Source organism: Oncorhynchus mykiss, chromosome 22, assembly GCF_057628025.1.
Source record: "Oncorhynchus mykiss isolate SJ-2025 chromosome 22, ASM5762802v1, whole genome shotgun sequence".
NCBI lineage: Eukaryota > Metazoa > Chordata > Actinopteri > Salmoniformes > Salmonidae > Oncorhynchus > Oncorhynchus mykiss.
Genome location: NC_143043.1, coordinates 14,490,422 through 14,504,518, shown reverse-complemented (window position 1 = coordinate 14,504,518; position 14,097 = coordinate 14,490,422). Strand labels below are relative to the sequence as shown.

Here is a 14,097-nt window from a genome sequence, read left to right as displayed (position 1 = left end):
GTTGAGGCGGTATGCATATTGGAGTGGGTCCAATTGGACAATTGATCTGTGTTCCTAATTATTTTGGGGACAAAAGTCGCCTATTACTGGTTACCGGAAACCCTGGTACGTTTGTATGGTCACTGTGGGGATGACATTGTCGACGCACTTATTAATGAAGCTGGTGACTGATGTGGTAAACTCCTTAATGTTATCTGACGAATCCCAGAACATTTTCCAGTCTGTGCTAGCAAAACAGTCCTATAGTTTAGCATCTGCTTCATGGGACCACTTCCGTACTGAGCGCGTCACTGGTAATTCCTGTTTGAGTTTTTGCTTGTAAGCAGGATGAGTGCAGTCTTAGTGTCAGCATCGGTTTGTGATGGTAAATAGACAGATGCAAAAATTATAGATAAAAACTTGACTGGTAAATAATATGTTCTGGATCTTATCATGCAGTAGTCGAACACAGGTGAGCAAAAACTAGAGATTTCCTTAATATTAGAGATCGGTTTTGACGATGAATAGAAGCACCAGCAAGATTTATAACTACAGTTGAAGTCGGAAGTTTACATACACCTTAGCCAACTACATTTAAGCTCAGTTTTTCACAATTCCTGACATTTAATTTTAGTAAAAATTCCCTGTCTTAGTGGTTATCCTAAGTGACCTATTTTAAGAATGTGAAATGTCAGAATAATAGTAGAGAGAATTATACTTCAGCTTAAAAAAAATTCATCACATTCCCTGTGGGTCAGAAGTTTACATACACTCAATTAGTATTTGATAGCATTGCCTTTAAATTGTTTAACTTGGGTCAAACATTTCGGGTAGCCTTCCACAAGATTCCAACAATAATTTGGGTGAATTTTGGCCCATTCCTCCTGATAGAGCTGGTGTAACTGAGTCAGGTTTGTAGGCCTCATTGCTCGCACGCGCCTTTTCAGTTCTGACCACAAATTTTCTATAGGATTGAGGTCAGGGCTTTGTTAAGGCCACTCCAATACCTTGACGTTGTTGTCCTTAAGCCATTTTGCCACAACTTTGGAAGTATGCTTGGGGTCATCAGACCAGAGGACATTTATCCAAAAATATGACCTTTGTCCCCATGTGCAGTCTGGCTTTTTTATGGCGGTTTTGGAACAGTGGCTTCTTCCTTGCTGAGCGGCCTTTCAGGTTATGTCTATATAGGACTCATCCATTTTACTGTGGATATAGATACTTTTTTTTGTACCCCACATAGAAACATCCAGCATCTTCACAAGGTCCTTTGCTGTTATTCTGGGATTGATTAGCACTTTTCGCACCAAAGTACGTTCATCTCTAGGAGACAGAACACGTCTCCTTCCTGAGCGGTATGACGGCTGAGTGGTCCCATGGTGTTGTTTATATTTGCGTACTATCGTTTGTACAGATGAACGTGGTACCTTCAGGCATTTGGAAATTGCTCCCAAGGATGAACCAGACTTGTGAAGGTCTACAATTGTTTTCTGAGGTCTTGGCTGATTTCTTTTGATTTTCCCATGATGTCAAGAAAAGAGGCACTGAGTTCAAAGGTAGGCCTTGAAATACATCCACATCCACAGGTACATCCACAAGAAATTTGTGGATTGGTGGAGTTTTAATGACTCCAACCTAAGTGTATGTAAACTTCCGACTTCAACTATATGTCCGCATTCAATCACGACTCTGAGAAACAATGAATATTATAGTTTTTAGGTCCCGTTAATTCTTATTTTGAGTCCAGGGGATTAGGGCCTGGTCCCGAGTAAGCAGAATGTCCAGAGCTTGTTAAAGTAGACATTTTCGTCCAAATCAATGTTAGTGATCGCAGTTCTGATGTCCTGAAGATGTGTTCGGTCATAGGAAATTATGGCACTACGTAAATCATTGAAAGTTACCAGCTAGACCAGGATGAATACCAGTCATAGATATTAGCTAACTGTCATCATAAGGGTTAGGCTTCAGGCTTAGGTTCCATTAATTCTTGCTTACTATTTTTAGGAATCATATCACATACAAACAGACACCTAATGAGATAGCTAGCTATGTAATCAGTTATCTAGCTAGCTAGCTAATAATTATATGGGTATCATACATTTTACTAGTAAAATAACAATCCTGCAGCAGCCCTCTCTTAGTTGTGGTAGACACAAATTGAATCAGACACTAGGTTGTTCACTTGAGCTCTTAGCTAATACCAATGACAAATGTTCTTTAAGCATTTTATTTTGTGCAGTTACTGTGTCAAAGAAAATGTAAATCAAAAAGACAAAGGCAAGAGATGAGCTAAATCATGTAGGCTAGCTAGCTAGCTACATCGTCTCATTTTTGGCTGACTGACTATTCGGCTTGTAGCAGAAGTTCATTTCACAGACTATAATTTCATCAATCGGAAAACATACTTGAAAATTGACAGATTATAATTACCCACATAAAAACGAATTGTATACAGTTTCTTACCTTACTATTGTTATCCTGATCTCAATGTCAAAGTTGTGAGAAAACTTTTAGGTCCAGTAGAGGCGAAGCGCCTCCCGGTGGCAGCATTCATTGTCTTTCAGTCCCGCACTAAAACTCACAATTTGCTCAATTCTGACAATGACACACTGGCGTCAGTCATTAATAGGGGCAATTCAATAACTCTACACATACTTCTAATAAACTTTTTTTTTAATATAAAAATCCCCAAAAATAGAGATGTTTCTATGTTAAATGCACATGTTTAGTATTAGTGGATGAAACACATTTCTTTGCTTAGCTTTACTTCCTGAAGTGTTTCCTTTCCCCTGTAAGGGTTGCCCTATTGCCTGGGGCAAGTGAACTGAACAGTCGGCCAAGTTGAGCCTGCTCTAAAGTTGCTCCAAGTGTTGTTTTTTTTAAACTGAAAACAACAAAGCTGTAAGGAATTCCAATGACTAAAACGGATCTTTCTGGTTCATTCCCATTGTTCAAGTGTAACACGGATAATTTATGGCAGTTATGGAGTTGGGCAAGTTGAGCATGCTCTGTGGCTGTCCCATTAGGCAGGGTATTTTTAAACTGAAATCAACCAAACTAAAATAATTTGAGACGGGGTGTCTCGAAACAAGTTAATATTTTGTACCTGCTACACTGGAAGTGTAACTTTTGGTCTGGGCGAGCTGAGCGCAAGCCACTTTATCCTTTTACTCCAGACTGAGATACTCTATATAGGGGTAACTTTACAGGCCACGCTAGCTTTACCCTCATGTGGGTGCTAACAAGCTAGCAGGCATGCTAGGTAGTGCTACGTATCAACAGCCAATGTAAACCAATCCAGCAGGGATTGGAAGCTACAGTATGTTGAGCTTCGATTAGTTCTTCGCACCACAATATAGCAGAAGATTTGCATTAAGTTAAGCTTTGCCCAACTTCAGTGCCGTCCTGTTCAGCGCACGTACGCACGCACACACACACACGCACGCACGCACGCACACGAACCGCACTGCACTGCACTCTGTTCAGAAGGCCATAGTGCGAGGCCATCTAAGCACACAGAAGGCCACACACTCACGAGTGCTGAGAAGCCTTCCTCCGCAGTAGGTAATCCACCACATCAGGATCCGTCTCCAGCAGACTCATTAGAACCTCATTCTGCAGGTCAGGAGGCACCTGGGAGGGCCAGAAGTACAACATCTTTAACTGGACATCTGAATTTAACTGAGTTGGTACATCGATCTCATTCTGTGTTAGCTTAAACTGGATATGTACAGTAACTCCCTCAAGAAACAATCAGCTGCTCAGATGTAGGCCAACTTTTGAGCCAGATATTGACACAATGACGTACAGTGCATTCGGAAAGTACTCAGACCCCTTGACTTTTTCCACAATTGTTACGTTACAGTTGGCCAAAAAGCATTTAAAGACTCTCAGACCACGAGAAACATGATTCTCTGGTCTGATGAAACCAAGATTGAACACTTTGGCCTGAATGCCAAGCGTCACGTCTATAGGAAACCTGGCACCATCCCTACGGTGAAGCATGGTGGTGGCAGCATGCTTGTTGAAAATCTGCTCCAGGGCGCTCAGGACCTCAGACTGGGGTGAAGGTGCACCTTCCAACAGGACAACGTCTTTAAGCATACAGGCAAGACAATGCAGGAGTGGCTTCGGGACAAGTCTCTGAATGTCTTTGAGTGGCCCAATCAGAGGCCGGACTTGAACACGATCAAACATATCTGGAGAGACTTGAAAATGGCTACGCAGCGATGCTCCCCATCCAACGTGACAGAGCTTGAGAGGATCTGCAGAGAACATTGGGAGAAACTCCCCAAATACAGGTGTGCCAAGCTTGTAGCGTCATACCCAAGAAGACTCAAGGCTGTAATCGCTGCCGAAGGTGCTTCAACAAAGTACTGAGTAAAGGGTCTGAATACTTAAGTAAATGTGATATTTCATTTTTTTTATTTTGTATGAATTAGCAAACATTTCTAAAAACCTGTTTTCGTTTTGTCATCATTGTGTGTAGATTGACGAGGGGGGAAAAAAAACAATTGAATCCATTTTAGAATAAGGCTGTAACGTAACAAATTGTGGATATATCAAGGGGTCTGAAATCTTTCCGAATGCACTGTAAATATGTACTCTGAAACACTAAATTACAAGAACTGACGCAAGGATGTGTCCAGAGATTGATAATATCGCTCAAGATTTACAGCAGTTCATGTACAGTTTGAAGCTACAGTACCAGTGCTCATATTAGATTATTGCTTAGATTAAACAATGGCCAAGAGAATGTTGTGTACAGGCTAACATGTTTTTGTGTTGGAAGGTCCTACAGACTAAGGTTAAGAAAAATAGAGCTAGGTTAAACAGGTCATCCACAGTTGCTACATCCATACTCACTGGTTCTTGACGAATATAACTTATAAATGCCTCATGAGCTAAATTCAACTGTTGTACCCTATCAGAAACTAAAATATAAACTTATTTTACTCCAATGTTTTTTAACCTTGTAAATGTAAACAAATACTATTTATTGCCTCAAAATATACAAAAACTATAATTTGTATATCTTGGATGGTCAATCCTTGCTCTGTTTATGAATTTAAGAGTGTTTACATTTCTCCAGGTCCATCCCTCAGATTTTTGCGGATTGCCTCTTTAAGAAAAAAAAAGCTTGGTCCGAAAGGAGACTGTAATAATATTCCTTAAGAGTCTACACCTGTGCGTCTATCTAAGTAACATAATAAAAAAAATCCCCATCAAAATCTGTCAGTTTAAACTAGAGATATCAGTTTTTTGCATGGGCTGTGTCTCAATCCACCACATCTGACTACGTCGGCCTTCTGCATCTGCGGTGGAAGCTGGCTGAGCTACAACGGTGTTCGTCAGACCATGAGACATCCCTGAAATTGGTCTTCTCACGAAAATGTCTATAGCTTCTGAACGGTTTGGCCTACAAAACTAATATGACCACTTTATGGAATGATGAGACTCTCACGAACATGATGGTGTTTTGCTCTATGACCCCCACAAGTGTCATGGGACCCGTCTGAATGTAACCTATACAAATGAATGGTAGTATGGAGGTAGTTTTGAGAAACAAACAAAAACATTTCCTGAGCTTTCTTATATCTTCTAGATAGGACAGACACGTCAAAACTTTATAATCTATTTTTTGACTGTCTTTTTTTGCCATTTATGTATGTGTTATTCAATGCGTTTCTATAGGTAGGAAAGGCTAAATTCAATGTTGTTTTAATTTAAAAAATAATCCATGTTCCAAAAAGTGTTTGGTTATCCTTTTCTTAGACATTACCAGGACACGCACAGGAGTGAAAAACAACGGAACGAGTTCATTAAGCCTCTCTGTACTGGGGCTTGGTTTAACGAGGCTTAAGCCTTCTCCAAAATGTATAAATGTCATGTTTACATTTCATTAGATGGAGCCACTCTATTAAGCTTGAGAATTCCTCTAAACACAACTCTTCCTGGAATGGGGAGCAGTGACTAAGAGAGTGAAATTGTTTGTCAGCTGTGCCACTTTTTTACCCTGTCGTCTATCTACTGTGATAAAAGCTTATCTATATGTCCATTGGAGCCATGTTCTAGCGTTTTCCATAAGAGATAGCTTACCATGAAGAGGGTCTCGTATGTGTTGATCATCCTCTGTACCACGCCTATGATGGCTGTACTCTCCTCGGCACGGGCAAAACTCTGCACAGCAAACTCCTTGTCCAAGCTCTTTTGCTTGTGTAGAAGGTTTGGCCCAAAGACGGTGGCCAGGTTGAGCGATGTCATCTTGTTCCCTGTTATCTAAAGTGGACAATGCTGGATTTGACACTAAAACGATGAGCACGCACACACACACACACACACACACACACACACACACACACACACACACACACACACACACACACACCTTTCTGGGAAGCTCTCCTAACTGCGCTGGCATACCTGAGCTCCTTCTGCTCGGCAGGATTAAAGCTGTTATGCATCGTCACGAAATACCCAGTGATAACAGGATGAAGAAGTTTGAATTTATTTCATTCTGGCGGTCTGACCAGCAGCCCCTCAGCCTCAAAACTCACAGGCCTTGGTGCGTGATTGCAAGGAATTATCCTCTGACCGTTTGCGATTAAAGGAAACCTTTCAGGATTATACTGAAAGCTACAATGATCGACGTTAAATTTGAAAGATTATTCAAGGTGACGATGAATAAAAACTTCAGAGTCTTTCTTTAAGTTGAATGAAGAATAACCACAGTCTTATAAGTGATTGTTGTGGTAGCAAAGGAACACAATTCATGCACACGGCTGACCTGAAGACTTCTCCTGTCTCACCCAAATGTGTAGACATATTCACAAACTGAGAGGAGTGTGGGAATGAATTTGCACTTAACCTGCCCTGTCAACATGAATAATGCCATGTCTGTCAATCAGAATCAGAATCAGAATGTCAATGGATCCTCAACATGTACTCCACTCTGCTCTAGTTTCGGATGGCAGAAGTACTACTACTGCACGTTATTAACCATGTATTCCGTGCTGTAATGTAAAATGCTGCCAGTATTTCAAAAGATGACTATGACCTTGTCATGGATATCAAATACCCAACATTGGATGTACTACTACAACATTCATGAAATTTGATTCCAGACGAAGGGAGAAAAGGACAGTAAACTTCAGCCATTTTAACTACTGATATCCCAACCAGCGTTCCTGTCCTGTCCTGCCCTCCTGTCCTGCCCTGTCTTGCCCTGTTCTGTCCTCCTGTCCTGCTCTGTCCTATCCTGCCCGTACCTGCCCTTACCTCCAGTCCGTCCCTGTCCTGGCTGTCCTGGGCATGGGCGGCCACCGTGGCCAGGAACTCCAGGAGGCGCTGCAGGGTGTCACTGTTGCAGGGTGGGAGCAGGCACATCAGCAGCTGCATGGTGATCTCCTGGTCTGAATGGTCCAGTACTGCAGGACACGATAAACCTCATCACAACTCACTCTAATTTCTTACAGCTACAGAACAAGTTGACCTCGCTTAACGATAGAGATTGTAGGAATTAGCTGTCTGAATTATGAGCGAATTGTGAGCTTTCTTATTAACAGGCTTAAGCAGTGTAGGAGTGACTCAACATCCTTTACACATGGAGTTGATGAATGCTATGTGAAGTGTTGTGCTGAGAGTGTGGCAAAGCATTTGAGTTATACACTGTAGCGGATGTAGTGTACATGAATGTGGGATATGGGGCCAGCGTGGGCTGTTCAAGTTTTAATGTCATGTGAACAAGTACAGTGAAATGCCTTTCTTGCTAGCTCCAAACCCAACAATGGAGTAATCAATATCAATGTAACACTAAAAATAACATAAGGTAGAACAAAAACACACAATAAATAAAATAAAAAATAGGAAGAACACGAGAAAATAAGAAGCTATGTACATGGTCAGTTCCAATACCACATTTAAAATATGCAGGGACACTGGAGTGATAGAGGGAGATATATATATATATATAGGGGTAAGGTGATTAGGCATCAGGATATGATAAATAGAGTAGCAGCAGTGTAAATGATGATTGTATGTGATTGTGTGTGCGTGCGTGTAGTCAGTATAAATGTGTGTGCATGTTATGTGCGTGTTAGAGTGTCAGTGTGCTTGAGTGTGTAGGTTCCTGTGAGTGTGCATAGAGACCGTGCAAAAATATAAATAAAATACAAGGTTCACACGTGGTGTTGATGAAGGCTATTTGATGTGCGGCGGTGAGATTGTGTGTTTTTGCGGTATGAGGTTTGAAGTATGGGCTTAGCAACATGTGAGCATGTGATGTGTAGCCAGGCAAGGGAGTGTGTGGGTTCCTCACACATGGTGTTGATGAAGGCGGTGTAGAGCTCCCTGGTCAGTAGGGGATCAGGCATGTCCCTCAGGAACTCCTTGAGCAGCGCAGCCACATCATGGACACAGTGCTCCTCATCCAGTTGGACCTCCACACCCTGGTCACATTCCTCTCTCAGCTGAAGACAACAACACGACACAACATCCACCACAGTTTAACACTAGAAACATACTACGAATATCATAGTGTGTTTAATGCGCACTCATCTACTTGTCAACCAGCATTTTCCAGTGAAACCTTACCTGCCGTACCCTCTTCTTTGAGCTCCCTACACGGAAAATGCCAACAGTCTGTAGACCTAAATTAAATGGCGAAATAGAGGACAAGTTTGCTGTAACAACAGGCAAAGGATGTAGATTAATCCAGTCACGATTAAATCCTCTGCAAATCATATCGCCTTCAGTGAATGATTTACATGAAAGTCTGAGTTGCCTGACTTCTCAACACTGAATTGGGGCACAATATGCGTAAGAACGACTGCTGTATATGTACCATGTTTCTCCAGGTACAGGCAGCAGCTCTCCACTACCCTGGGCACCTGTCGAAAGATGTGGTTGAGGCTGAGATTCTTGTCCCTCTGCTTCTTCTTGTTGCTGGGTGTCTCGGCTGGCAGGGACAGCTGCAGGACCTCCAGCAGACGAGACTGGTTGTCATCCAGGTCAGTGATGTAATCCACAGACACTCCTCCCTTGCCAGATACACACAGACACAGGGTTGAGTGAGTCAGGGGTTGGAACCGGTTCAAGGAACAGAGACGAAAACCAGAAAATAACTAACATTTTCGAGGAACAGAACCAGAACAGAGAATGAAAGGGATCTATACTCTTCCAGAATTTATATATATTTTTAAAGCATAGGAACTGGTTAATAATGTTCTGGGCATTGTTTTCCAGTCCAACAAAAAACACTACAAAGTGCCTATGTAAAGCCCTCACTGTCACTCAGAAACTTATTCTAGTGTCTGGCTGCCTGCTAGCTGAAAATCTTTGCCAGTCAATTTTAGTGTTCCTCAAGGTCCCGTTTTAGGACCACTATTGTTTGCACTATATATATTTTACCTCTTGAGGATGTCATTCGAAAACATAATGTTAACTTTCACTGCTATGCGGATGACACACAGCTGTACATTTCAATGAAACATGGTGAAGCCCCAAAATTGCCCTCGTTGGAAGCCTGTGTTTCAGACATAAGGAAGTGGATGGCTGCAAACGTTCTACTTTTAAACTCATACAAAACAGAGATGACTGTCATAGGTCCCAAGAAACAAAGAGATCTTCTGTTGAATCTGAGAATTAATCTTGATGGTTGTACAGTCGTCTCAAATAAAACTGAAGGACCTCGGCGTTACTCTGGACCCTGATCTCTCTTTTGATGAACATATCAAGATTGTTTCAAGGACAGCTTTTTTCCATCTGCGTAACACTGCAAAGATCAGACATTTTAGGTTAGACTACTGCAATGCTCTACTTTCCGGCTACCCGGATAAAGCACTAAATAAACTTCAGTTAGTGCTAAATACGGCTGCTAGATTCCTGACTAGAACCCAAAAAATTGATCATATTACTCCAGTGCTAGCCTCCCTACACTGGCTTCCTGTTAAGGCAAGGGCTGAATCTTTAAGTCTTTATTGAAGACTCATCTCTTCAGTAAGTCCTATGATTGAGTGTAGTCTGACCCAGGAGTGTGATGGTGAACGGAAAGGCACTGGTGCAACGAACCACCTTTGCTGTCTCTGCCTAGCCGGGTCCCCTCTCTCCACTGGGATTCTCTGCCTCTAACCCTATTACAGGGGCCGAGTCACTGGCTTACTGGTGCTCTTCCATGCCGTCCCTAGGAGGGGTGCGTCACTTGAGTGGGTTGAGTCACTGATGTGGTCTTTCTGTCTGGGTTGGCGCCCCCCCTTGGGTTGTGTCGTGGCGGAGATCTTTGTGGGCTATACTCAGCCTTGTCTACAGTATGGTAAGTTGGTGGTTGAAGATATCCAACTAGTGGTGTGGGGGCTGTGCTTTGGCAAAGTGGGTGGGGTTATATCCTGCCTGTTTGACCCTGTCCGGGGATATCATCTTTGAGATATCGGCTGATGTAAGAAGGGCTATATAAATACATTTGATTTGCCACTTGCCAGCATCTGTCATTTTGTCTTTGATTGACATGTTTCAGCTATATTTCAGGTTGACATTTTAAATGCTTCAGCTATATTTCCGGATGACATTTAGAACTTTTAAAATTTCATCCTGAAAATATAACTGAAGCATGTCAATCAAAGACAAAATGGCAGATGCTGTGTGTAGGCTACCTGGCCCTCCCCTTCCCTCTGAAGCATGCATAGTCTTCTGAAGTTACAGGCCTGATTCAGAAATTAGGAAGAGAGATTTTTATTAGAGAACAATTATGAACTTTTTCAAAGCTAGTTAAGGATACTATAGTTATCACGTTTCACATTGGATTTATTAACTACCAAAAGGTAAGATGTGATTTTATTTTAATTTTGGTGCTGCTCTGCACACACAAGCTTGTTAGTTAGCTAGCTTGTCAGCTAGCTTTGGTCTAGCTCTCGAAAACTCATTATGTGTAATGTAATGGAACTGAGAGTCATGATCAAGGGCTAGCTCTGGTCCAACGTTAGTTAAGCCATCTCTCTGAAGTTCAACAACATTCAAAGTTACTTCAGAAAAGCTGCTCCTTTGTAGGTATAATTCTGTGGGCCTAAAATATTTTAACCGGTCCAGAAGTTTATTTTGCTGGTTGGAACAGTGGAATGGAACAAAACATTTTTGGGGGTTCTGTTCATAACAAAACGATTGAAAAATAATTTTGGTTACAACCCTAGGTGTGAGAACAGTACCAACATATGGAGAGGTGATGGATAGCATACGGCGGCTAGCCTAGCATCAAGTGCATGGCATAGAACGATGGATTATATGTGGGACTCGTCTGAACAGTGGAAAGCATAGTGAAGTGAAGTGGGAGGATGGGCAACAGTATTTCTACCTCTGCCCCTCAAGTTGTAAGCCTCATAAATTCCAATTCAATTCTTGAATTGAAGTAGTAAACTGGATACAGAATTGCTTTTCAAATTTTATTAAAGTAAATAGAATTTAATTCAAATGCCTCTTCTATTCTGTATTAGGTGTATTATATACAAATATACACTCAGTGTGCAAAACATTAGGACTACCTGCTCTTTCCATGACATAGACTGACCAGGTGAATCCAGGTTAAAGCTATGATCCCTTATTCATGTCACTTGTTAAATCCACTTCAATCAGTGTAGATGAAGGGGAGGAGACAGGATAAAGAAGGATTTTTAAGCCTTGAGACAATTGAGACATGGATTGTGTATGTGTGCCATTCAGAGGGTGAATACAAGTCAAAATGTTTATGTTCCTTTGAACAGGGAATGGTAGTAGGTGCCAGGCGCACCGGTTTGAGTGAGTAAAAAACTATAATGCTGCTGGGTTTTTCACTCTCAACAATTTCCCTTGTGTATAAAGAATGGTCCACCACCCAAATACATCCAGCCAACTTGACACAACTGTGGAAAGCATTGGAGTCAACATGGGCCAGCATCCCTGTGGAACGCAATTAATTGAGGTTGTTCTGAGGGCAAAAGGGGGTTCAACTCCATATTAGGAAGGTGTTCCTAATGTTTTGTAAATAAAACATCAAACATTTCGTTAAATACATGCATAAAAAATATTGTTGATTTTTGTTTTTACATGAAATAAAAAGTTATTATTTCATAAGTTGTGGTTATTATATTTCATTAATCACATACATTTAGTTCAATATGGGGAAAACACCAAATTTCCCAGAATGTATTAGTTTAAATCTGAAGTTGACCCTGAGGCCTTCAAAAAGAAGCCAAATAAATTAAATGGTTGGTGGAAATATAATACGCCATTCTAAGCACTAAGATTAAAAGAGTATATGAACATTGTTTTCAGAGAAAAGTGATACATTCTTTGGTATCTGGGAGTGTGACCTGTCAAGTTCAAGGAAACTCCCATGTTCTATGACTGAGTGGAATTTCTTTGAATTGCACTGCATTAAATTGTACTTCCTGTCAATCAAACAAAAATTCAGATTCTACATCATGTCGGGTGTGGCAGAATCAATTCGAATTTAATCTCATGGGTTGAATGAGACTGAATTCCAAAATTCTGAATTGAGCCCAACCCTGCTAGCCAGCTATCTAAACTTGTACTAATCCTGGTCGAATTACTAACCAGGGACGCAGGGACCCTGACCTCCAGGGGTTTACATAAATGTTGTTTGTCACTCTCATATATCTTAATATGGCATAAGTCATGGTAAATGTGTAGAATTTCAGGAAATTAGCTGTAAAACTGCACATTTTATTCTCAGCCCTATGGCAAAATGAGTAGAATTGCAGAAAATGTGCTTTGAAACTGCAATATTTTCTCTATGCCCCATGTAGAATTGCAGAAAATGTACTTTACAAATATACACATTTTTCTGTCCGCCATCAACAGTGGGCATCTAAAATGTTTTGCCAGCGAGGTAGGTGGGCCCCTCAACCAGAATACATTCAGGCTCCGGATGTGGGTTTTTGAGAACAGCCCACACATGTAAAAACCTACCCTCCTGCATGTGCGTGGTGGTGCCTCGGGCGTGTTGGGCAAAGGGGACTCATTGGGCGTTTCGGAGTTGGAACTGAGGGAGGAGTTGCTGCTGGACAGCTCCTTGTCCTTAGTGCTCCTCCAGGAGGTGAGGTGCAAGAGGGAGCACACCAGGTCACTGGCGTCCCGGTGCTCCTCTCGCTGGGTCTGGAGCTCCTGACGCTGCTTCTGGGCACGGTCGTTAGAGATCACCTGCGACAGCGTTATACCGAATGCCTGGGGCATAGACTCTGTGGTGCGGGGGAGGGACAGAAACAGGAAAGTTCATCTTCATCATTAGCTTCAATTCAATCATAAATCCATACACTTGCTTCAAAGTATTTCATTTTATTTAACCCTTACTTTACCAGGTAAGTTGACTGAGAACACATTGTCATTTACAGCAACGACCTGGGGAATAGTTACAGGGGAGAAGAGGGGGGATGAATGAGCCATTTGGAAGGGGAAATCAAAGCAACATCTACCGTATGAAGTAAAAATCTACTGTAACTGTACTTGCCAAAAAGCCTGCATGGCTATTAACCATGCCTCCTTTTTGCCTTCTTTAAATTTCCCGTAGGAACTCTAATTGAAAATAAAACCAGACACTATAGATTCTTGGGGAAATGTAGTGTTTAACCTAAACAATATCCCCACTATGTATCCACTATCCTGTCAGGGGACGCATAGTTGGGGATTTTTCTCTTTATACACAGGGAGAGAAAAGAGAGGGAGAGTGGGATAGGGCTGGCCTTGCCCGAGGATAGGCTGTGATGACTGAGCCACCTCTCAAGATTGTTTTTTGTTATTTCCTTGACCGCCCAGCCGACAGAGAGAACTCACATTCCTGTGAATGAACATTGTTGCAGGGGGCAGGGCAGCAGTCGGCAGTGCAATTATTGAAGCAGCCCCTTCTACTGTATATTTTCTCTGAGAGCTCGGCAGGTAGAAACAGCTGAGAATGCCTGCTCCAGTGAACTCCAGTGAAATGGATCAAAGAGTCAGTTCTCCACTGTCAACGGCTGGCCGGGCCAGTGTGTGAGAAAACAGAGCCCAGCTGGACAACAACAACCCACTGGGAACAGAAGTCAGTTGAATATCTAGTTTAGATTTACATTTGTGAATTCACATAATGTGCACATTGCA

At 41.9% G+C, this 14,097-nt stretch overlaps 1 protein-coding gene across 2 annotated transcripts in view; it reads right to left on the bottom strand.

Moving 5' to 3' along the window:
- Positions 1-14,097, bottom strand: part of arhgap6 (Rho GTPase activating protein 6) — a 58,550-nt gene that overhangs the window by 3,525 nt on the left and 40,928 nt on the right. For both annotated transcript variants that reach the window (XR_016490536.1, XM_021578941.3), the window contains exons 4-10: positions 12,934-13,202; positions 8,822-9,017; positions 8,572-8,627; positions 8,297-8,447; positions 7,258-7,406; positions 6,079-6,258; positions 3,515-3,612 (exon numbers count right to left, since the gene is read on the bottom strand). Coding sequence is in view for 1 of the 2 variants with exons in the window: in XM_021578941.3 (XP_021434616.3) it covers positions 3,515-3,612; positions 6,079-6,258; positions 7,258-7,406; positions 8,297-8,447; positions 8,572-8,627; positions 8,822-9,017; positions 12,934-13,202 (1,099 nt within the window). In the remaining variant the exon portion in view is untranslated. The remainder of the gene's footprint in view (positions 1-3,514; positions 3,613-6,078; positions 6,259-7,257; positions 7,407-8,296; positions 8,448-8,571; positions 8,628-8,821; positions 9,018-12,933; positions 13,203-14,097) is intronic.